Here is a 22799-nt window from a genome sequence, read left to right on the forward strand (position 1 = left end):
ACGCAGAAAGCATTGTGCCCCAGCATGTAAACACCCCCATCCGCTACCTAATGCGGCTTGAGGGGGTGTGGTTGGCGGGTGACAGCAACGCAGCTCAATCGTGCATTTTGCCCCCCCCCAACTGTAAGTATTAACAAATCCTAAGGCCTGGTTCATGTGGGACATACTACAACATGGCCATGTTAAGCTGCACTGCCCATGTAGACAGTCCTGTTGATGTCAATTGGAACACAGCAGCTGCATGGAAACGTACAGGTGTTTCAAGCATTCCTTTGCAGGCAGTCCCATTCATGTCAATTGAGATGCAGCAGCTGCAAGGACACTTGACATCCATGCGAGTGCATGTCCCTGAATTCAGTCAGTGTTTGGGTCCATGCATCTACACACTTTTAGAAAAATAGATTTTCAAACAAATAATGCTGTTTTTAAAGCAAATACTACAGGGTATTGAATAATTTTAGAGACCACTATTGTATTTTTAAAGCTGTGTATAGGTTCTTTAAGCCTGCGCATATACAGACTGAATATTCAAATTCCTGGATATGTCCAATCTCGGATATTCATAGGTGACTAACAGCATCTGTATTCTGCTTTAGCTCTTTGCATTCCTTGAAACCAGGGTTATTAAACACAGACTTTGGCATAAAAAATTTCAAACTGGCTTACCCCACTTGAATTCTTAGCCAGATGGAGCATTTTTCTTTCCTGCAACCACAGGTTGCAGGAAAGAAAATTGCTTGATAACCCCATCAATACACAGTCAGTGTTGGTTGGGGAATTCCTCCCATGGAGCCATTGTGTACTCACAGTGGGGAAAGCCGTCTGCCAGGAGAACACGATTCTTGCTAGCGGCTATAATAGCTGCTAGCAATAGATGCATGTAAACTCCGACAAGCTGGTTGCACATTCAGCCTGCCCATACATGATTTGCATCCCGGCTGGTTCCTGCTGAACTGGCCAAGATTAAAGATGTCTGGCTGGCTTTACACTTCATTATTTGTCTCACTTTGAAGGATTAGTAAAAAGTGGGATTTTGAATGGGGTGTTCTGCACTTGATCAAGACAATGCAGAAGCACATAGAAAATTTGTGCCCCAGTCACAACAAAACGCTGGTGAGAAATGTTGGGTGTGGAAAACTGCAGACATGGGTTTTTTTTCCACAGCACATCGAATGGCACCAGAGGTCATCAAGTACAACTCGCTACACTTTATTGGAATATAACTGTGTACTCTCAGTAAACTTTAATGCAAAATGATGCAAAGCATTGAAACAATGCATAATCCCTTCCCTCACTTCCTAGCAAAACAAACACCAGCTCGTACACTTGAAGTGGAACAGAAGTTTCACCGTTGCAAACAGGCAAGCGTGTTATTGCAGAAGGGACATGCACAAAATACACCTACCCACTTGCCCGATGTCTTCTCCAAGAAGACACACAGGAGTGATGTCCCGTGCTGGCAAATGGAAGATGGTTAGTTATCCCAGGAGAAGATATCAGTGAGGGATGTGGATCATTGAAGTAAAGGTAAGTTTTTAGGTCCCTTTCACATGAGAGGTGCAATCTGAAAAAAGAGGCATGCAAACCCAATCAGACTCTCCATTCTCCTCTGTGGGCAGTCTGATTTAAACTGACTTGTGTGTCTGCTCCGCAGAAGTGAAGCGGATACAGACTTATGTAGCCGCTGCGATTGGCGGACAGATCCTTTGTTGAGAAAACCCGGATTCGGCCCGTGTCAATGGGGCCTTAAAAACATCTCTGCCAGACCCTGCGTTCCACTTTTGAACTTAGCTGGCAAGACCATAGCTTTCAGAGTTCGTAAAAGACCCCTCCCCCCCCCCAAAAAAAAAAAAAAATCATATTTCCCTTTCGTTCATCAACGGATGCAGCGCTCCATAAATCATAACTACTGGGTTATATTGCCTCCTCCAGGAGTAGGACTAGGCAAAAAAAAAAAAAAACACGCACACCCACACCAGGCTACACCCATGGGCCGCTCTTAGCTCGGTACATAAACTCCCCCCCCCCCCTGCTCTTGGTAATCAGTTTTAAGCAGTCCACTAAGGATTGAGGACCTAGGCTCCTGGCTGAGATCTCTGGTCCTAGCAATTTTTTCTCTTTTCTTACATCTTTGTTTTTCTTGGGAGATCTATAATCAACTGCCGGGTTTAATCAACTGCCGGGCTTGACGATGGGCTGGATAATTTCGATCCAGTGGTCCCCATCAGCCCAGCCAGCGAGCGCGTGCCCGACCGCAGCTACGCACTAGGTCAGCCGCAACATAGCCCCAGGGACAGAGGCTGGCCCGCGAGCTAAACGTCTCGCACACGACCAGGCTTAGGTCCTTGGCGGTTCCTTGGCTGACAGCTCTCCTACTTCGGTGGCGAGGATTCTGTCCAGAGTGTCCCCCCTCTACCCTTTTGCCTGGACGCAGGCAACCTTCAGGGGACGGCCAGACCTGCCTGTAGGTTCCCTCCTCCCATCCCAAAATCCCTCAGTGAGCTGGGCTTCCCCCACTCCCTTTCCCCCCTGTCTGGACCTGGAGTCTGGTGGGGGGTCCCAGGGCAGAGAATGCAGCAGGGCCATTTTCCCCTAGTCTGGCTGGTCTCCAGTTGGCGGCCACGTTTGTGTAGCCTAATGATGTCAGAGGGGGCCATTTTGCCTTCGTCTGGGAAATGCTGGAGGTAACTGAAGCCTCGTGGGAATGCCGAAGATCCTCCTCTTCAGTTTCCTCTTCCTGTGCCCTAGACATATGAACAGGATGCTGGGTTTGAATTCTTGGCGCTCCTCTGGTCAGTAGGGTGAGTCCTTGGGATCCCTGTTATCTTTCTCTGCTGATAGGTACCCTGAGCCTTGAGGGGATCCTTTAGTGGTGCCAAAAGATCTTTTTTGTACTGCAAGGTCTTCCTTTCCTTATGGAGTCTCAGGGTCACATCTCCCCAACTGACCCCCTCATGGAGGTGGCAGGACCCTTGGAACCCCAGCTTCCCATGGTTGCACTGACGGCGATCCTGCAGTCCTTAGTGTCCCAGGTGGAAGTAGCGTGTGGGCAAAGGCCCAGAAGGAAACGTTCCCCGCCATCCCCTGCTCAGCCTGTCTCATCGGATATTGAGATTAAATGCTGCAGTGGACACAGCCCGCCCAGGGGGATTTAATATCACACCCCCAGATCCACCTGATAGTGAGGATGATTCCTCCATGGTCACAGCAGCGAATGAAAAAGAACTGGTAGACGCACTTATCACTTCAGTGCGTGACTTTAAAAATGGAGGATGCGGCTGATGTAGCCATGGATGTGGCTCTGTCTTTTGGCATTCATAAGTCGCCTCATACTCCAAAAGGGTTTCCTTATGTGCCTTATTTTGACAGGTTTTCAGGAACCACCAAAATTACACTGTTCCCCAAACATTTTGCTACATGTTACCCTTTTAGAAACGTTGACTAGTTCACCAGTGGTGGACCTTCCTGTTTTGGAGGTTGAATAAAGCAACTATAAGCCTGGTCCAGGAATCACTGTCCTTTAAGGGCCAGGCTGACAGGAAAGCGGAGGCTGTGGCATGCAGCAAGTTTACTATGGCTGGTTTGGCATTTTGGTAAGTCTTTGCCTCAGCCCCTAACTGAATGGGCCAAGCTTTTGTGCCAGGGCCTGGGGAGCGAGCAGGTCCCCGCTGCTTATGTGGATTTAGCGGACCAGTTGGTCCATGGGCTGCAGTTTGTGTTGCAGCTGTCCAAACTGTTTCAGCTGTGGTGATTAGGTGTGTGGTGTGGCTTATGAATTGGTCCGCAGACCAAGCCTCTAAGAAAGCTTTCATTGATCTGCCCTTTCAAGGGGGTTGTCTGTATGGGGCTACCCTGGATAGCATCATTAAAAGTATCGCAGGGGGGAGAAAGAGTACCTTCCTACCACAGCAAAGGAAATGGAAGGAGCCTCGTCGCAGACAGGGGCCCTCCTTAGACCATATAAAAATATTCTGTGCTTCTGGAACGGAGATAAAAAGGAAATAGATCTTTGAAATCTTCCCCGGGAGGTTCCAAGCAACCTTGGTCTGGCAAGCTTAGAGCTAGCATTTTTGGACCAGCAGACAAGACCCCTTCAGCATGAAGGTCTGCCCTCACCAGTTATTGGGGTGGGGGGGGAGGGGACATCATCGCTGGTTTCCGGCCCCGCAGACTTTTGTGAGATACCCAGAAAGGGGGACGAAGTTAATTCTTTTCAGGTACTGAGTCTGCTCATGCGGATTTAATTCCTGCAGAAGTACAGATGATGTCCGAACTACCCAAGGTCCCCCATGTCATGGGAATTGATTTACCTAGGTCGGTTTTTAAATTCTGGCCAGGGTGGCCTTTCCTCTGGACAAATTTTATGAACCACAGGCTGCGATTCACCGACTGCTGTCACACAGACAGTTCTCTCTACTGATTTGCAAACAGGTTCTGAGTCAGGTGGTATTCACCTTCAAGACAATTCTGTTTGCACAGTCCTACATGCAGCTCCTTTAGCAGATTCAGCTCCACAGGAGGATACCGAAGTTCGTGACGATGTTACGGGGTGCTCTGACAGATGTCCAAGGGCCACGGTAAGCCTGTATCATCCTTGGCTCAGGATTCTTCTGCAGTTTCTGCGAGGAATCAAAAGCTAAGATCTTCCAATCATCCTGGTGGCTGTAAACGTTCCTTGGGGGCTTCCTCTCAGAGACCAGTTGTTCCAAGGGCTAATCTACCATCCTGGTTTACAGTCGCTGGTTTTATAGGCTTAGCTATTGAAAGTCAGGTACTGAGGGATAGATGTTTGTCTGGATCAGTAATCCCTACTATGGTGAAGACGAGGAGATCACAAGATATACCATTGTATGTGGAAAGCTTACATTTCTTGGTTTGAGTCAGTTGGCGCTCATACTCGATCCTTTTCTGTGGCTCGGATCTTAGCCTTTCTTAAACAGGGCATTGATCAGAAGCTGGCCTTAGGTACCATCAAGGGCCAGGTGTCTGCCTTGGCAATCTTCTTTCAGCGACCCCTAGCCACGCACTCTTTAGTTCGTGCCTTCATTCAGAGGGTTCGACATGTGGCTCCACCTGTAAGGTCTCTTTTACTACTATGGAATTTAAATTTAATGCTTTCGGCTATCCAGAAACCTCGAGAATATTTGGAACATTCCCTTGTCAACGTCATCTCAGAAGGTGACATTCTTGGTGGCTATTACCTCAGGGTATCTGAATTGACGGCATTATTCTGTTGCAAGCCCCATTTGGTGGTCCATAGCGATAAAGTGGTTCTTCGTCCCTATCCATCATTCCTTCCCAAAGTTGTCCATTTGAATGAGGACATTGTTTTGCCTTCCTTGTGTCCCAAGTTGGCTCATCCCAAGGAATTTGCTTTGCAAACCTTGGATGTGGTTCAAGCGATTCGGGTGTATCTGGCAGCTACCGAGTCCTTTAGGAGGTCAGACTAGCTTTTTTGGTTACGACGGACCAAGAAAAGGGCTGGCCACTTCTTCGGCTACCATCTCTAGATGGATCAGACGGTGACTCAGGCCTATTAAGGGTCAGGTTCCACGTTTCCCTGTCACGGCGCATTCTACTCAGGCACGGAGACTTTCTTGGGCCTTCCGTCATCAGGCATCAATATCGCAAGTTTGCAAGGTGGCCACTTCACAAAATTCTATAAAGTACTTTGGCATCTGCGGATGCTTCTTTTGGCCACAAAGTTTTGCAGGCTGCTGTTTAAGAGGGGCTGTTCCCTCTTGAGGGTTGTTTTTCTTTAAAATTTTATTTTTCAGACAGGGCTCATGTGCCCTGGTTCAGGGCTCTTATGTTTAGCCTTGGGTTATTTTCCCTACCCCTTATTTTCCTTTTGGCACTGCTTTTGGACATCTCAGTAGTTATGATTTATGAAGTGCTGTGTCAGTCGATGAACGAAAGAAAAAAATTGGATTTTTGCACTTACTGTAAAATCCATTGCTCTTGTGTTCGACGGACACAGCACCCACCCCTCTATGGAGTTCCGATATATCTAATACTGCTTGCTACTAAACTGATTACCTAGAGCAGGGGTGTTCTATACCAAGTGGAGGACAGCCTATGGGCATAGCCAGGTGTTTTTTGTTCTGCCTAGTCCTACTTCTGGAGGAGGCAGTATAACCCACTAATTATGATTTATGTAGAGTGGTGTCCATCGATGAATTAAAGTGAAATGGATTTTACCAAGTACAAAAATCACATTTTCTGAAAGCACAGAACCAGTAGAATAAAAAAAAAAAAAATAAAAAAAAAGGTGCTACTGATTTTTAAGGCCCCCATATTTGCGTAAATGTTTATCAAAACAATACTTTTGCTAAAAATACACTAAAATCATTGACAGATAAAAACAGCAATTTTTACAAAATTCTTACTAAATATTAAAGCTTAACCTGTATTGAGTTAATAAATAACAAATATTTGTAAAACTTTTAAAATTGTATTTTTGCAAAATGGTGAAATTCGAACAAAACTCCAGATTGAGAAATTTTTAGGTTTTCATTTATCACTTTCACAGTTTTCAGAGTTCGTGAAAGACGCCCCCCCCCCCCCCCCAAACCAAATATTTTTTTCCATCAATGGCATCATCTCTGCTCTTCCACTCAAACTTTCTTTGTGGTTGGTACTGTAGCTGGGCAGCAGCAGAGCACAGTTGCCATGACCCCCCTTTGTTCGGTTCATGTAATCTACTCCTGTGCACTGCTAGACAAAAAAAACTCCCAATATTCTGCATAGCTGTCCTTTTGCTAGGAAGAGGCAGCCATTGGGTTTTCACACCCAGTATCATGCATGCACATAGTGTGCCTTCTCTCCTGTCACTGTGGCCTGCTGGGGCTTCTTGATTGCATAAGCATTTCTTTTACAAAAGGTGAAAAACAAGAGGCCAAGTCTAACAGCCAGGCAACTATCACTTTCAAGAGAAAGTCTGCAATGGCAGTCTAAGTTTCTCTTATTACAAAACGTTTCCCTGAAATTTCTGTTCTCACAGGTATAAACAAAGTAATACAGTGAATGTGCAAAGGGGTTGAGACGGCGCTACCCACAACAAGTGATCCAGTGCTATACAAGTGCAATCAGTGCAAAAAACCTCTCATATATTGAGGGAAAGTGGTATACACAAAATTAGAAGATATGGATAAAATAGGACACTGTGGTGTCAAACCAAAAACGACCAATGTGATCTGTTAGTGTATGGTGAAAATGGTCCCAACCAAATAGTGCCGGAGGTGTAACAAATAAAACAAATTTCTATGTATCAGTGAAATTTATTCCATTATTCAATTACAGTGTGAAATAAATATATAAAAAGGATAAATAAAATGGTACAAATATATTGGTGATAGAAGGATTCCTGGTAGTGCAGTGATAAAAATAAGATGGTACAAATATAATGGTGGTAAAAGGATTCCTAGTGGTGCAGTGATAAAAGGTGAAAAAAATATAATTCCGAAAGTGATCTATCCCACAAAGGTTGCTTGTGCTGCAGTCCCCAAAAAGACCACTAGGGTGTAGCGTATACAACCTGATGGATGAAATGGTCCTGGCTGAAGTAAGATTCCGGGGGTCCCTCTCCACAATCCAGCAAAGGCACAGGCTGGCGGTCTCACATAGGGGAGAGAGAGGGGAGCCCCATGAAGCAATATACAGTAGGAATGTCAGCCAAAAGATAGTAAAAACTCACGGTGAAGCTGCCTCGGATCAGTGTTGAGTCGAGCCGGGAAGCTTCCGCGTTCCACGGCTGCGAGGTCCGAAAACCGGAAGTGACGCTGTGACGCAATGGACCCGCCCTACGCGTTTCGTCAGAGGACGTCTGCTGCCGCTCCAGCCTTTGTGGGATATATCACTTTCGGAATTATATTTTTTTCACCTTTATCACTGCACCACCAGGAATCCTTTTACCACCATTATATTTGTACCATCTTATTTTTATCACTGCACTACCAGGAATCCTTTTATCACCAATATATTTGTACCAATTTATTTATCTTTTTTATATATTTATTTCACACTGTAATTGAATAATGGAATAAATTTCACTGATACATAGAAATTTGTTTTATTTGTTACACCTCCGGCACTATTTGGTTGGGACCATTTTCACCATACACTAACAGATCACATTGGTCGTTTTTGGTTTGACACCACAGTGTCCTATTTTATCCATATCTTATAATTTTGTGTATACCACTTTCCCTCAATATATGAGAGGTTTTTTGCACTGATTGCACTTGTATAGCACTGGATCACTTGTTGTGGGTAGCGCCGTCTCAACCCCTTTGCACATTCACCCTATTCTTAACCCTTCGGGGTTTGGTTGTTGGCTGCTTACACCCACCATTCTGTCACTGTTCACTTTATACTCCATAGCGCTGGTCACCTTTGTCTTCTATTTAAAGTAATACAGTATTTCATAAAAACACAGACACATTAAAAACCAGTGATAAGCATGCTATTACTTGCAACTCCATTCTAAATATAAAGTCGTTCACTACAATATTTTTGTAACCTATTACAACTCTGACAACTTTAATTTGCGTGCGATTAAATCAATTCATGTAGATGAAAAAGGGACAAACCTTTTCCCAGGTGGGTGTTTATGGACATATATCTGGCTGTTCCAGTCAGGCTCTTGTGTTCCCGATAAGGTATGTGCTTTTTGGTTTCTGGGTCTATGTACTCCTTGGCCAGTCCAAAGTCAATGATGTGGATAATATGCTCCTTCTTATTCCCTTGACGACCAATAAGAAAGTTCTCTGGTTTTACATCTCTGTAAATGAGGTTCTTGGAGTGAACATATTCCATCCTTGTTATCTAGAGATACGAAAATACTGTCAAAATTGATACCTATTAGGCTCCATTCACACTACCGCGACTTGTCAGGCGACTTGTCAGTCTGAGAAGTCGCGGTCCCTGCAGTGCTATAGGACCCGTTCTAATAGGAGCGACACAAGTCACTCTGACTTAGAAAAAGGGTCCTGTACTACTTCGGGGCGACCTCGGAGCGACTTGCATAGACATTCATTATATGAAGTCCGTGCAAGTCGCGCCGAAGTCGCGGTGCATGGGACTTCACAGGTCGCCCCCGAAGTCGTGCCGCGGTAGTGTGAATGGAGCCTTAGTCTGAAAAACTCTTCAGTGCTAGAGGAAGTCTACAAAATTTCAGGTGATTGTGACCGCATGTAAAACCAAAGAGTGAACCTGAAAGTTCATTGTTTTTCTGCTAGAGAAAACATGCTATGACAGATGAAGAAAGAAAGAAAGAGAAAGAAAAAAGAAAAAGAAAAAAGAAAAAAGAAAGAGCCATCCCCTGGCAGGGGCACAGGAAGTCTCCCTCATTAGGAGAAGATTGTAATTATTACTAGCCGCTAGCAGTCGCACGTAAAATCTGGCAGGCTGGTTGTACCCAAGTTGATCAATCAACTTGGTACATTCAACCTGCCTATACATGGTTTGAATCTCAGCCATTTCCAGACCTTACATATATGAAGAGGAGATCACAGCTGTGTTAAAGGAAAAAAAAAAAAAAAAAAAAATATTCAGAGAAAACACATTTTAGCAAAGTTCGAAAAAAAAAAAAAAAAATCCTACCAGCTGAATGGCTATCATTAGCACAGTCTTTAAAGTGAATGTCCGATCACAAAGGTCAAACAAGTCCTCCAAACTTGGACCTAGGAGCTCAAGTACCATGGCATTGTACTTTCCACATGGGCCAAAGTAGAAGACCTGAGGAAGACCATCCGCTGTAAAACAAACAATATAGTAAGAAATGTAATAACATGACATCAGAATCTTTAACTGCTATATCTATGAGTCTAACTTCACAGACATGGAAAAAGGCACATTTAAATCTTATACCTGTACTTCCAAGTTGCTTGTAAAATCGATATTCCAGATGAAGTTGGGGTGCACGAGATTTGATTGGTTCCTGAAAAAAAAAAAAAAATATATTGGACTTTCAACTTACTTTAAAAATTGTGAGAAAAAAAAAAAAATACTTTACATATTCACTCACTCACACACACAGTATCTCACAAAAGTGAGTACACCCCTCATTTTCGTAAAAATATTATATCTTTTCATGTGACAACACTAAAGAAATGACACTTTGCTACAATGTAAAGTAGTGAGTGTACAGCTTGTATAAAAAAAAAAAAAAAACCACAGCCATTAACGTCTAAACCGCTAGCAAACGCTAGCCTGTCAGTGCTCAGACCATACGCCGCACACTGCATCAAATTGGTCTGCAAGGCTGTCATCCCAGAAGGAAGCCTCTTCGAAAGATGATGCACAAGAAAGCCCGCAAACAGTTTGCTGAAGACGAGCAGACTAAGGACATGGATGGATTACTTGAACCATGTCCTGTGGTCTGAGGAGACCAAGATAAACTTATTTGGTTCAGATGGTGTCAAGCGTGAGGCTGCAACCAGGTGAGGAGTACAAAGACAAGTGTGTCTTGCCTACAGGCAAGCATGGTGGTGGGAGTGTCATTTCTTCAGTGTTGTCACATGAAAAGATATAATAAAATATTTACAAAAATTTGAGGGGTGTACTCACTTTTGTAAGATACTGTGTATACACACACACAAAGTTATAAATGCAATAATCGGATTTTTGTAAGATCTTACCGTAAAATCCTTTTCTCTTAGCTCATTGACAGACGTAGTCTTCTTGATTCACAAGAACTGGGTTATGTTGTCTCCGCAGGAGCAGGACTAGGCAGAATGACAAAACGTTCTGGCTCCACCCTAGGGGCAGTCCCTGAGGGTATATCCTCCCTCTCTCTGCTACAAGGCATCAGTTCTGTCACAAAGCAGCAACAGAGAATTTAACCCAACCCAACTCAATGATAGAGGGGCGGGTACTACGTCTGTCAATGAGCTAAGAGAAAAAGATTTTACGGTAAGATCTTACAAAAATCCGATTTTCTCTGTCGCTCATTGACAGACGTAGTCTTCTTGATTCAAAAGAACTGGGACATCCAGAAGCAGTGCCACAAATGAGGGGTGGGATTGACCGAAATCAAAATCCAATCTAGAAGGCCCAACCGGTGCCAAACTAGAAGTTTTAAAGGCTCATTATAAACAAAGAATGAGACTCAAATGAAAATTTCCAACGGAAAAAAACCCTCGAGGCAGACCACTGGTCTCCTCAAATGGCAGCCTGCAAAACCTTGCGGCCAAACGAGGCATCAGACGATGCCATTACATTAACTTTATAATGTTTTGTAAAGGTATGCACCGACGACCAGGTAGCCGCCTTGCACACCTGGACCACTGACGCCTGATGGCGAAAGGCCCATGACCCACTAAGTGCCCGAGTGGAGTGCGCCTTAACAGGGAACGGGGGCTCCCGACCCTTAATAGAATAAGCCTGTACCACCGTCTGTCTGATCCATTTGGAAATAGTCGCGGCAGATGCAGGCAACCCCTTTTTGGGTCCATCCGGGATCACAAAAAGTGAATCCGTCTTGCGAAACGAGTCTGTCGTTTTCAAGTATACCCTGATCGCCCGGACCACATCCAAGGAGTGCAAAACAAACTCCCGAGGATGACTGGGCTTAGGACACAGGGAAGGTAATACAATTTCTTCATTCAGATGAAATTCTGAAACCACTTTTGGTAGGAAGGATGGATTCGGACGAAGAACCACCTTATCTCTATGAACCACCAGATATGGGGAACGACAAGATAATGCGGCCAGTTCTGACACCCTGCGTGCAGAAGTGATAGCCACCAAGAAGGCCACCTTCTGGGACAACGTAGGTAGATGAATCTCCCTAATATCTTCAAAGGGAGGTTTCTGAAGAACCGACAATACTAAATTAAGATCCCAGGGTGGTAACGGCGCGCGCACTGGCGGAGCCAGATGTCGCACCCCCTGGATGAAATTCCGCACCAAGGAATGAGTAGCCAAAGGCTTCTGAAAGAAGATAGCTAATGCTGAGACCTGACCCTTGATAGTGCTCAAGGCCAGTTTCTGCTCAACCCCTTGTTGCAGAAAAGCTAATATTTGACTAACCGAATAAGACCATGGACGGAACCCCAGAGGTTCACACCATGCAATGTAGGACTTCAATGTACGATGATAAATCTTTCTGGAAGTCGCTTTCCTTGCTTTAACTAGAGTAGGAATAACTGAAGCTGACAATCCCTTGTCCTTCAGCACCTGGGTCTCAATAGCCAGGCCGTTAAAGCCAGCGATCGTAAAGCAGGATGGAAGATCGGTCCCTGAGACAATAGGTCCTCCCTGAGAGGAAGTCTCCACGGGACGTCCGCCACCAGTCTGACCACGTCGGCGTACCAAGCTCGGCGAGGCCAGTCCGGAGCTACTAGGATTACTGGAATTCCTTCCTCCTCTATCCTGCGAAGAAGTCTTGGCAGTAACCCGAGAGGAGGGAAGGCATACATTAGCTGGTATTGCCCCCACGGGGCGATCAGTGCGTCTGCGGTCTCTGCTAGAGGATCGTGGGAGCGAGCCACGAATCTCTGTACTTTCCTGTTGAATCGTGATGCCAACAGATCCACATCCGGGGTGCCCCACCGTAGGCACAACTGGTGGAAAATTTCTGGATGGAGGGACCATTCCCCCTGATCCAGAGTCTGACGGCTGAGATAATCTGCCTGCCAATTCTCCACCCCCGGAATGAACACCGCAGAGATAGCTGGAACAAATCGTTCCGCCCAGCGAAGAATGCAAGCCACTTCTTTGGCCGCTCGGACACTCTTGGTGCCCCCCTGGTGATTGACATAAGCCACGGCCGTGGCCTTGTCCGACTGGATCCGAACCGGGCTGCCCTGGAGCTGCTCGGTCCAGTGAATCAGACAAAGTCTGATCGCACTCAGTTCCAATACATTTATCGGCAACCTGGATTCTTCCAGGGACCAAAGTCCCTGGACAGATAACTGACCGAGAATTCCTCCCCATCCGGATAGACTGGCATCCGTGGTCACTATCGTCCAATATATTGGCAGAAATGACTTTCCCTGGCTGAGCATCGGAGACCGAAGCCACCAGACCAGAGACTCTCTGGTCTGTTTGCTCAATCGGATCCGATTGTCCAGGGATTCCGGATTCCGATTCCATCTGAGAAGAATCTCTTGCTGAAGAATTTGGGTATGGGACTGGGCAAATGGGACTGCTTCGAAGGAAGCCACCATCAACCCCAGAACCCTCATGCAAGTTCGAAGAGAAGACCAGCTGTTGGATAGTAACAACTGGACTGCTGATTGAATCTTCCGGAGTTTCCCTACCGGAAGGAAAACTCTGACCTGACTGTGTCTAGAATTAGACCTAGATATTCGAGCCTCTGGGTGGGAACCAGAAATGACTTTTGCTGGTTCACCAGCCACCCGAATTCCTGTAAAGAAATTATAGTAATTTCTATGTTTTGTAGCAGGGTCTGAGGAGACTCTGCATGAAGCAGGAGATCGTCTAGGTAACCTAGAATCGATGCGCCTCTTTGGCGCAGTAGTGCCAACATTGGGGCCAACACCTTCGTGAAGACCCGAGGAGCCGTGGCGAGACCGAAAGGTAACGCCACAAACTGATAGTGGTTCTCTTCTACGGAAAAGCGTAGAAACCGCTGATGTCCTGCGAAAATGGGAATGTGAAGATAGGCGTCCTTGATGTCTATGGACGCTAGGACATCCCCTGGATGCAGGAAGGCTGCTACTGTGCGAATGGATTCCATCTTGAATTTCCTTATGTTGAGAAAGGAATGGAGTGCCCTTAAGTCCAGAATTGGACGCACTTTGCCCTCTTTCCTGGGTATTGTAAATAGGTTTGAATAAAACCCTTGAAAATGTTCTGTCCAAGGAACGTGGACTACCACTCCTTGTTGTAGTAAATCCGTGACTGCTCTCCGCAGATCTTCTAAACGATCCGGGGATAGTCGGATATTGGAAGGGAAGAATCGCGCCGGTGGGAGAGATCGAAACTCGATCTTGTACCCCGACCTTATGACTTCGCAAACCCACTTGTCCGGGATTCTGGAAAGCCATGGATCCGGGAACCGGCGAAGACGTCCCCCCACCCCAGTTATGGGTGGGGGCGCACCTTCAGGCTTTGGACGATTTATCTTCAGGTCTGGAGGGGGCGGGCTTTTGCTTGCCCGACCAACGTCCCCTGAAGCCTCCTGAAGGAGCTTTGGAGGACTTAATTTTTTCACCCGCGGGACGAAAAAACTTTGTGAGCAGAGAAAGAAGGCCCTCGTTTTTGACGAGTTCCTTTACCCTTAACATTTTGCGGTAAAAAGGTGCCCTTTCCACCCGTGAGATCCTTAATGATCTCATCTAAGTTGGCTCCAAATAGACGCTCTCCTAAAAAGGGGATATTAGCCAATGCTTTTTTGGAACCTTGGTCGGCTAACCAACCTTTTAGCCACAGTGTACGCCTGAGAACCACTGCTGAAACTGATGCTCGCGCCAATAATGGAGTGGCGTCTAACGCCACATCACACACAAACTGTAACCCCTGTATCATTTGTTCCAACAAATCTGATACCGCCTGAGGGACTTCTTCTAAGTCCCGGCGTAACCACTTGGTCCATTCAGTTACAGTCTGCGAAACCAGACCAATAGCAATTATTGGTCTGAAAGCTGATCCAATCAAGGAAAACATGGTGCGAGACATAGCTTCTATCTTGCGATCCACTGGATCTTTAAAAGACGGAGCGTCTTCTAAAGGAATAATCGTGGCTTTATTCAATCTAGCAATTGGTGAATCCACCACAGGTGGTTCTGTCCATTTCTTAATGAGGGTTTCCTCAAACGGATAACGCCTGTTAATGCGTTTAGAAATAGCAGAGGTGCGTTTTGGCAGACTCCATTCTTCTTTGATTGGATTGCCAAAACATTTGGGCAATGGAAAAACCTTCGCCACTTTGATGCGTTTTTTAGTCCCAAAAGGGATTTCAGTTTCAGCTATTTCCGACGGAATACCCTGTAATCTTAAGGTTTCTTGAACAGATACAATGAGTGCGTTTACCAACGCTTCCTCTCGGGCTATGGCTGATGCCGAAACATCCTCCTCACTGTCTGAAGAGACAGTACCCGAGACACCAATCCCAGATGAAGTACCTGCAACTGCAGAAATAGGCTCGGATTCTGAATCCGAAGTTTCAGATAATAAGGGGTTAGGCGGGGGTCGCTTTCTTGCGCCCTGTCACTGACAAGCCACTTCCACCCGGGACACAAAAGTTTCCATAATAGCTGACAATGATTCAACCGTCAGTGGGGTGCTGGAGGATCCTGCAGACACCTCGAGGGGATCCGGTGGAGATACATGAGTGGCAGGGTCCATGTTAATTCAGGACACCTCTGCCAGAAAAAACAAAAAAAACTTTTTTTTTTTTTTTAAATAAAATAAAAAAATACCTCTTTTTTTTTTTTTTTTTTTTTTATGTGTCTCCCCCTAGCGCAATAGCGCCCCTCAGAGTACCTGCTTCTCGATCCCCACAGAGAGAGAGAGGGACCCCCAAGGCTCACCACCCGATGCAGAGAAGTTTCCAACCAACTGCAGTCAGCGTCTGTCTTTTACAGACTGGAAAGAGCTGTGTTCGTTTTCCCGGGTAGAAGGACGTGGCTCCGCCCCCTGTGTACGCCTTCCGGCATTCCACGAGGTAGCTGGGCTCATCAAACATGGCCGCCCCCATACGGGAGACAGACTTCAAAAAACATGGCGGCCGGCGTGACCTGAGGACATTCATGCACCCGGTCTACGGCAAAATGGCGGCGGACTGCCGAAATCGTTTTTCCCAGCACATCCACCTGCATCTCTGCTAAGTGGCGGTTTATTGATCTGCAGGAGGTACACTACAATTAAGTTAGGATTATACCTCCTATGTCTGCTGTAATACTACAGTCTGCTGGGTAGAGTGTTAGCTCTCAAACCAAGTCCACTTCCCACCAAACACATACTGTATTTACAAGGGGGACTTTTAGTGTCAGATATATACTGACCATGTATGGAGGGGCCCATAATTCATACTGCCTCATAACGAGGAAAAAAGGGAACGTTTACTCACCATACCGAACCGACAGGCACCCTCTCTTCACAATACCCTCTCCACCGGGGTGGGGGGTTGTGGACCATTCCGGACGCCTCGACTCTCTGGTTCCTGGCGTCCAAGCGAGACTTAACTCGCAAGGTCAGTCCCTCCAATGGGACTCAGTCGGGGCCGACCCAGCGCGGAGCTCTGGTCTGCACGCGCTCGTAGGCAGAAACCGGGGTGACCACTGGATCTCAACATCCAGCCCGTCGCCCGGCCCCGCATACTTACTTGAATGTGTCGCGGCCGACCAAGCGCAATGCAATGGTCTGCGCGCGCTCGTAAGCCGGCTGGGGTGACCACTAGTGTCGCCCAGTCCGGCGTATTTGCTTGAAGATCTCACAGGAAAAAACACTGGAGAAAACTACCTAAAAAATATTTTTTCTAAAGAAAAAATCTTGCCAGGACCAAAAAGATCCCAGCAAGGAACTTAGGTCCTTACTCCTGACTAGACAGAAAAAAACTGATGCCTTGTAGCAGAGAGAGGGAGGATATACCCTCAGGGACTGCCCCTAAGGTGGAGCCAGAACGTTTTTTCTTTCTGCCTAGTCCTGCTCCTGCGGAGACAACATAACCCAGTTCTTGTGAATCAAGAAGACTACGTCTGTCAATGAGCGACAGAGAAACTTTTGTTTTTGCCCCCATTTTTCATGAGCTGAACTCACAGATCTAAGACTTACACAAAAGGTTTATTTCTCTCAAATATTGTTCACAAAACTGTCTAGTGAGCATTTCTCCTTAAGGCCCGTACACACTTGACGGAAATCGGACTAAATAGCCTCCGATTTTTCTCTCTTGCTCAGCGGTCATTACCGTTTTTAGTTGACAGTGCATAAATATTCACAAAATTTCTCGTCAGATTTTTTTTTTTGGGACATTTGTTCCCAGACTTCCGGGTTGTCAGCAACTTCAGATCATGCGCGGTCTTTCGTATCCGATTTTTCACGGACGTACTGCATACACATTAGACAATTGGTCGTCTGGGGACGGAGAATAAAAATTTTGGCGTTTGTCCCTCCGTTTTTTTTTCGTTGAAAAGGTCGGCATCGGCTGCTGAAAGTTGTGTACACACTAGCTGAAAATCGTACGATTTTACCTCGGATGGGAATTTTCGGCAGATTTTCTACTAGTGTGTACCCCACTTTAGCCGAGATAATCCGTCCACCTCACAGGTGTGGCATATCAAGATGCTGATTAGACAGCATGATTATTGCACTGGTGTGACCTAGGCTGGCCACAATAAAGGCCACTCTAAAATTTGCAGTTTTACTGTATTGGGGGGGGGGGGGGGGGTCTGGAAATCAGTCAGTATCTGGTGTGACCACCATTTTCCTCAAGCAGTGCAACACATCTCCTTCGCATAGAGCTGATCAGGTTGTTGATTGTGGCCTGTGGAGTGTTGGTCCACTCCACTTCAATGGCTGTGCAAAGTTGCTGGATATTGGCAGGAGCTGAACACGCTGTCGTATACGCCGATTCAGAGCATCCCAAACATGCTCAATGGGTGACATGTCCAGTGAGAATGTATGCTAGCCATGCAAGAACTGGGACGTTTTCAGCTTCCAGGAATTGTGTACACATCCCTGCAACATGGGGCCATGCATTATCATGCTGCAACAAAAAGTAATGGACGTGGATGAATGGCACAACAATGGGCCTCAGGATCTCGTCACGGTATTTGTGCATTCAAAATGCCATCAATAAAATGCACCTGTGTTCGTTGTCCATAACATAACACCACCGCCACCATGAGCCACTAGATCCACAACGTTGACATCAGCAAACCACACACCCACACAACGCCATACACGCGGTCTGCCATCTGCCCTGTACAGTGAAATCCGGGCTTCATCCGGCAAAATAACACTTCTCCACAGTGCCAGAATGTGAGCATTTGCCCACTCAAGTCGGTTACGACGACGATGGAGGACGACGAGTATACAGACAAGCTTTTCCCGAGACGGTTTCTGACAGTTTGTGCAGAAATTCTTTGGGTATGCAAACCGATAGTTGCAACTGCTGTCCGGGTGGCTGGTTTCAGACGATCTTGGAGGTGAAGATGCTGGATGTGGAGGTCCTGGGCTGGTGTGGTTACACGTGGTCTGCGGTTCTGAGCCTGCCTGAAACATCTTTGGAAATGGCTTATGGTAGAGAAGTGAACATTTAATTGACAGGCAACAGCTCTGGTGGACATTCCCGCAGTCAGCATGCCAATAGAACGCTCCCTCAAAACTTGCAACATCTGTGGCATTGTGCTGTGATAAAAATGCACATTTTAGAGTGGCCTTTTATTGTGGTCAGCCAAAGGCTGGCCATACACTATACAATTTTCTTATTCAATTTCCTTTAGATTTACCTTAAACTATGTAGTGCAAGGGCCTGCCTGACTGCATACAAATTTAAAGTGTTTACGTTTGACCCTATATTACATGGTTTTGGTAAATCTAAAGGAAAGTTGAACAAGAAAATTGTATAGTGTATGGCCAGCCAAAGGCAGCCCTGTGTAGTAATCATGCTGTCTAATCAGCATCTTGATTTGCCACACCTGTGGAGATGGCTGAATTATCTCGGTAAAGGAGAAAGGGCTCACTAATACAGATTTGCGAACAATAGTTGAGGCTTTTTGTGTAAATAGAAAAAGTCTTGGATCTTTAAGTTCAAGGCCGGGACTCTTCCCCCGGAGTCATGGTTTCCTTATTTAATCTGGAAATTGGAGGGTCCATCACTGGTGGCACAGTCCACTTCTTAAGAAGGGACTCCTCATAGGGGTAACGTCTAGTAAAACACTTAGGACGTCCCCACTCTTTTGCGAAAATTCTGTCAAAATAGGCGGGGAAAGGAAACACCTTTGCTGCTCTGGATGGCTTGCGAGTGCCAAAGGGTACCTGCGCCTCCGTCGCAGCTTCAGCTGCGTCCTCCTTCTTTAGGGTCTCACACTGATACAATCAGTGCATCTACCAGCGCCTTTTCGTGCGCGGTCAAAGACGTGAGGGATTATCCTCACCATCAGAGGATTCCGGGGCGGGTGGTGGCAGACCCAGCAGGGTGACCCAAGTCCGCCGAATCAAATTCAGCATCTGAGACAGATGAGGCAGGGGAAGGCAGGGGGCACTTTTTGCTAGCCTGTTGCCCACAAGTCACCTCCACCCAGGACACAAGGGACTCCAGGGCCACCGCCAGAGCATGATAGATGGTCAGCCTCAGGCAGGGGATCAGGTAGGGAAACGTGCTCCAAAGACTCCCGTGAGTCACCAGGGGGACCCCACAAAAAAGTGTAATACTGCTAAAGGAAGACCACCACCGTGCTGGCACCACCACCAGGTTGCCAAGCACAAGGCACAGAGCGATCCTCAGCAAAGAGAGAGGACCTCGCCAGTCTCAACACACACACAGGCACCTGAAATCACCAGGAGAATCTGAACTACACGTGCATCGATCAGGAAGGGAAATGATCCAGGAGCCAGCACCAGGGGGTAATTGCAATGCAAACCACAAGAAAATGGCCACCAGACTACACAAACATGGCCACCGTGTATAGGAATACACAAGGCTACAACAAAATGGCAACACCACAAGGCCTACAGGGACTTGGAAATTTAGGAGACCAGGCCTCAAGACAGATTCAGGTAGGACAGTGGGAACCCAATCGCAAGGAGGGACCCACGTCCACCCCAAAATCCTCCAGGGGTAGAGGGGGAGCTACTTACCATACCAGGAACCAGGTGGGCACTGCTCCAGACAGATCCTCCTCTCCATTGAAATGGAGGGCTGTCGACCAGGAGGAACACTGCGACTCATGCCGAGGCCCGGTCGTATGCGACCTCGCGAGACTTAACTCGCAGGGCCAGCCCCTGTCCAGTGGATCTATGTCACAGCTCACCTAGCGCTGAGGCCTGCGCGTGCTCACTGGCCAGACTGGGGCGACCACTGGATCTAGATTATCCAGCCCATCGCCCAGTCCGACAGTTGATTTTCTATCTAAAAAATGTTGCCAGGACCAAGGATCCCAGCAAGGAACTAGGTCCTTACTCCTGACTAGGCAACAAAAAAAAAAAAACTGAGCGACTATAGCAAGAAGAGGGACTTGTACCCCCTGGGACTCTGTCCATGGGTGTAGCCAGAAGTTTTTTCCTGCCTAGTGTCCTACTCCTGTAGGGGGCAGCATAACCCAATGGTCAAGAATGACAGCTGTGTCCATCAATGAACGAAAGAGAAAATGAATTAGTGGGAAATGGGGGCTACCAATACAGAGATCACTTCAAGACACATGTGACACCAGCAAATCTAAAGTGTCTAAGCAAGTGGAACTAGCAAAAGGACAAAAGCATTCTTTCAAAGCTGCCCATATACACTGTAAATATGCAAGCGGCAGGTTGATGGCATTTACACTGGCAGATTCCTAATCATAATTTTTTTTCAGGGTATTCAATGCAGGATGCCACGCATTAGCAATAGCAGGATTGGAGGGGGGTTTCCCTACCACAATAAAAGAAAATGGATCCCAGGAATGCAAAACGAATTGCACTGCTGTGATCCATAGGAGAAGTACAGCCAAATGAGTTTTGGCTATACTTCTCCTTTAAAGACAAATGCACAAATGTTGTTATACGCCATACTCATTTCTCTATTTCCAAAGAACCTAGGAACTCTGACATCTTGAACCGGGAAATGAGCTAGTTTAGACACACACACACACACAGCAGGAAAAAGGAAGCCAGCAAAAGTTGAGGTCAGGAAGCAATAGACAAAAACGGTAATCCTGTAAGAAACCCAACATGGTTGATCAATACTCACCAGTTTAATAGCCACATATTCATTGGTGTAGAGATTCTTACCTGTAGCAGGGATGGAAAAAAAAAAAAATGAAAATCCAGCATCTAATTAGGTCTAATCTCACACACACACACACACACAATTCACTAAAGCTTATCGCATGCATTATGTCCGTCACGTGATCGTAACACAAACGATAACAAAAATGTCAATTTACTAATCGCTTGTATGCAGTATTTAAAAGGAAACGCCAAAAACGGTTCGTAAATAACGAATAAAAAGGCAATTAAAGTCAATTCACTAAAAAGAAAAATCGATAAATAAATGCATGCAGTAATTAAGTACTGCTCTGAGCTTGCGATAACTATGAAGCAACTAGGGCAAATGATCTATTTTACGGTAAGATTTTACAAAAATCCATTTTTCTCTGTCGCTCATTGACAGACGTAGTCCTCGTTGATTCATAACTCGGGACGTCCCAAAGCAGTACCACAAATGAGGGGTGGGGAAATGGAAATCAAATCCAATCTAGAAGGCCCAACCGGTGCCAACTAGAAGTTTTCAATGCTCATCAATCAAAGATGAGACTCAACAGAAAATTCCAACAGAAAAAAACCCTCGAGGTAGACCACCGGTCTCCCCAAATTGCGGCCTGCAAAACCTTGCGGCCAAATGAGGCATCCGCCCATGCCATCACATCAATCTTATAAAATTTTGTAAAGGTATGTACCGACGACCAGGTGGCCGCCTTACATACCTGGACCACTGACGCCTGATGGCGAAAGGCCCAGGAAGTACTGAGCGCTCGAGTGGAGTGCGCCTTAACAGGGAACGGAGGATTCCGACCCTTAATAGAATAAGCCTGTACCACCGTCTGTCTAATCCATTTGGCAATAGTCGCGGCAGATGCAGGCAACCCCTTTCTGGGGCCAGCCGTGATCACAAAAAGTGAATCCGTCTTACGGAACGATTCCGTAGCCTTCAGGTATACCCCGATTGCCCGAACCACATCCAAGGAATGCAACGCATGTTCCCGATGATGATTGGGCTGAGGACACAAGGAAGGTAATACAATATCTTCATTCAGATGAAAGTCTGAAACCACCTTTGGAAGAAAGGATGGCTTAGGATGAAGAACTACCTTATCCCTATGAATCACTAAATATGGGGACTGGCATGACAATGCAGCCAGTTCTGACACCCTGCGTGCAGAAGTGATAGCCACCAAGAAGGCCACCTTCTGGGATAAAGTAAGCAAGGGAATCTCCCTGATGTTTTCAAAGGGAGGTTTCTGCAGAACCGACAAAACCAAATTAAGATCCCAGGGCGGTAAGGGCGCGCAGACTGGTGGAGCCAGGTGCCGCACCCCCTGGATAAAATTCCGCACCAAGGACTTAGTAGCCAAAGGCTTCTGAAAGAAGATTGCTAATGCTGAAACCTGACCCTTGATGGTGCTCAAGGCTAGTTTCTGCTCAACCCCCTTTTGCAGAAAGGCCAATATTCGGGTCACCGAATAGGTACGTGGAGGAAATCCTAAAGATTTGCACCACGCACCATATACGTCTTCCATGTGCGATAATAGACCTTGCTGGAAGTCGCTTTCCTTGCCTTAATTAGCGTAGGAATAACTGAAGCTGACAACCCTCTGTCCTTCAGTACCTGGGTCTCAATGGGCAGGCCATTAAACCCAGCGACTGTAAAGCACAATGGAAGATCGGTCCTTGAGACCGCAGACACTCCCTGAGAAGAAGTTCCCAAGGAGCGTTCGCGACCAGCATGTCCAAGTCGGCCAGACCGGCTTGACGAGGCCAGCCTAGAATTTCCAGGACAACTGGAGCTGACTGGATCCGAACCAGGCTGCCCTAGAGCTATCTGGCCCCGGCAATCCGACAAAGTCTGATCGTTCTCTGTTCCCACACATTTATCAGACACCTGATTCCTATCAGGAGTGGTGATTTCTCCT

The 22799-nt window shown here is 46.5% G+C and overlaps 1 protein-coding gene across 5 annotated transcripts in view; it reads right to left on the minus strand.

The window, feature by feature from the left end:
- CSNK1G1 (casein kinase 1 gamma 1) overlaps positions 1 to 22799 on the minus strand; it is a 113702-nt gene that overhangs the window by 81332 nt on the left and 9571 nt on the right. For all 5 annotated transcript variants that reach the window (XM_082255645.1, XM_082255648.1, XM_082255647.1 and 2 more), the window contains exons 2-5: positions 20858 to 20893; positions 9871 to 9940; positions 9604 to 9755; positions 8592 to 8826 (exon numbers count right to left, since the gene is read on the minus strand). In XM_082255645.1, the coding sequence (XP_082111771.1) occupies positions 8592 to 8826; positions 9604 to 9755; positions 9871 to 9940; positions 20858 to 20893 (493 nt within the window). The remainder of the gene's footprint in view (positions 1 to 8591; positions 8827 to 9603; positions 9756 to 9870; positions 9941 to 20857; positions 20894 to 22799) is intronic.

Source organism: Pelophylax lessonae, assembly GCF_965119305.1.
Source record: "Pelophylax lessonae genome assembly, chromosome: 4".
Taxonomy (NCBI): Eukaryota; Metazoa; Chordata; class Amphibia; order Anura; family Ranidae; genus Pelophylax; species Pelophylax lessonae.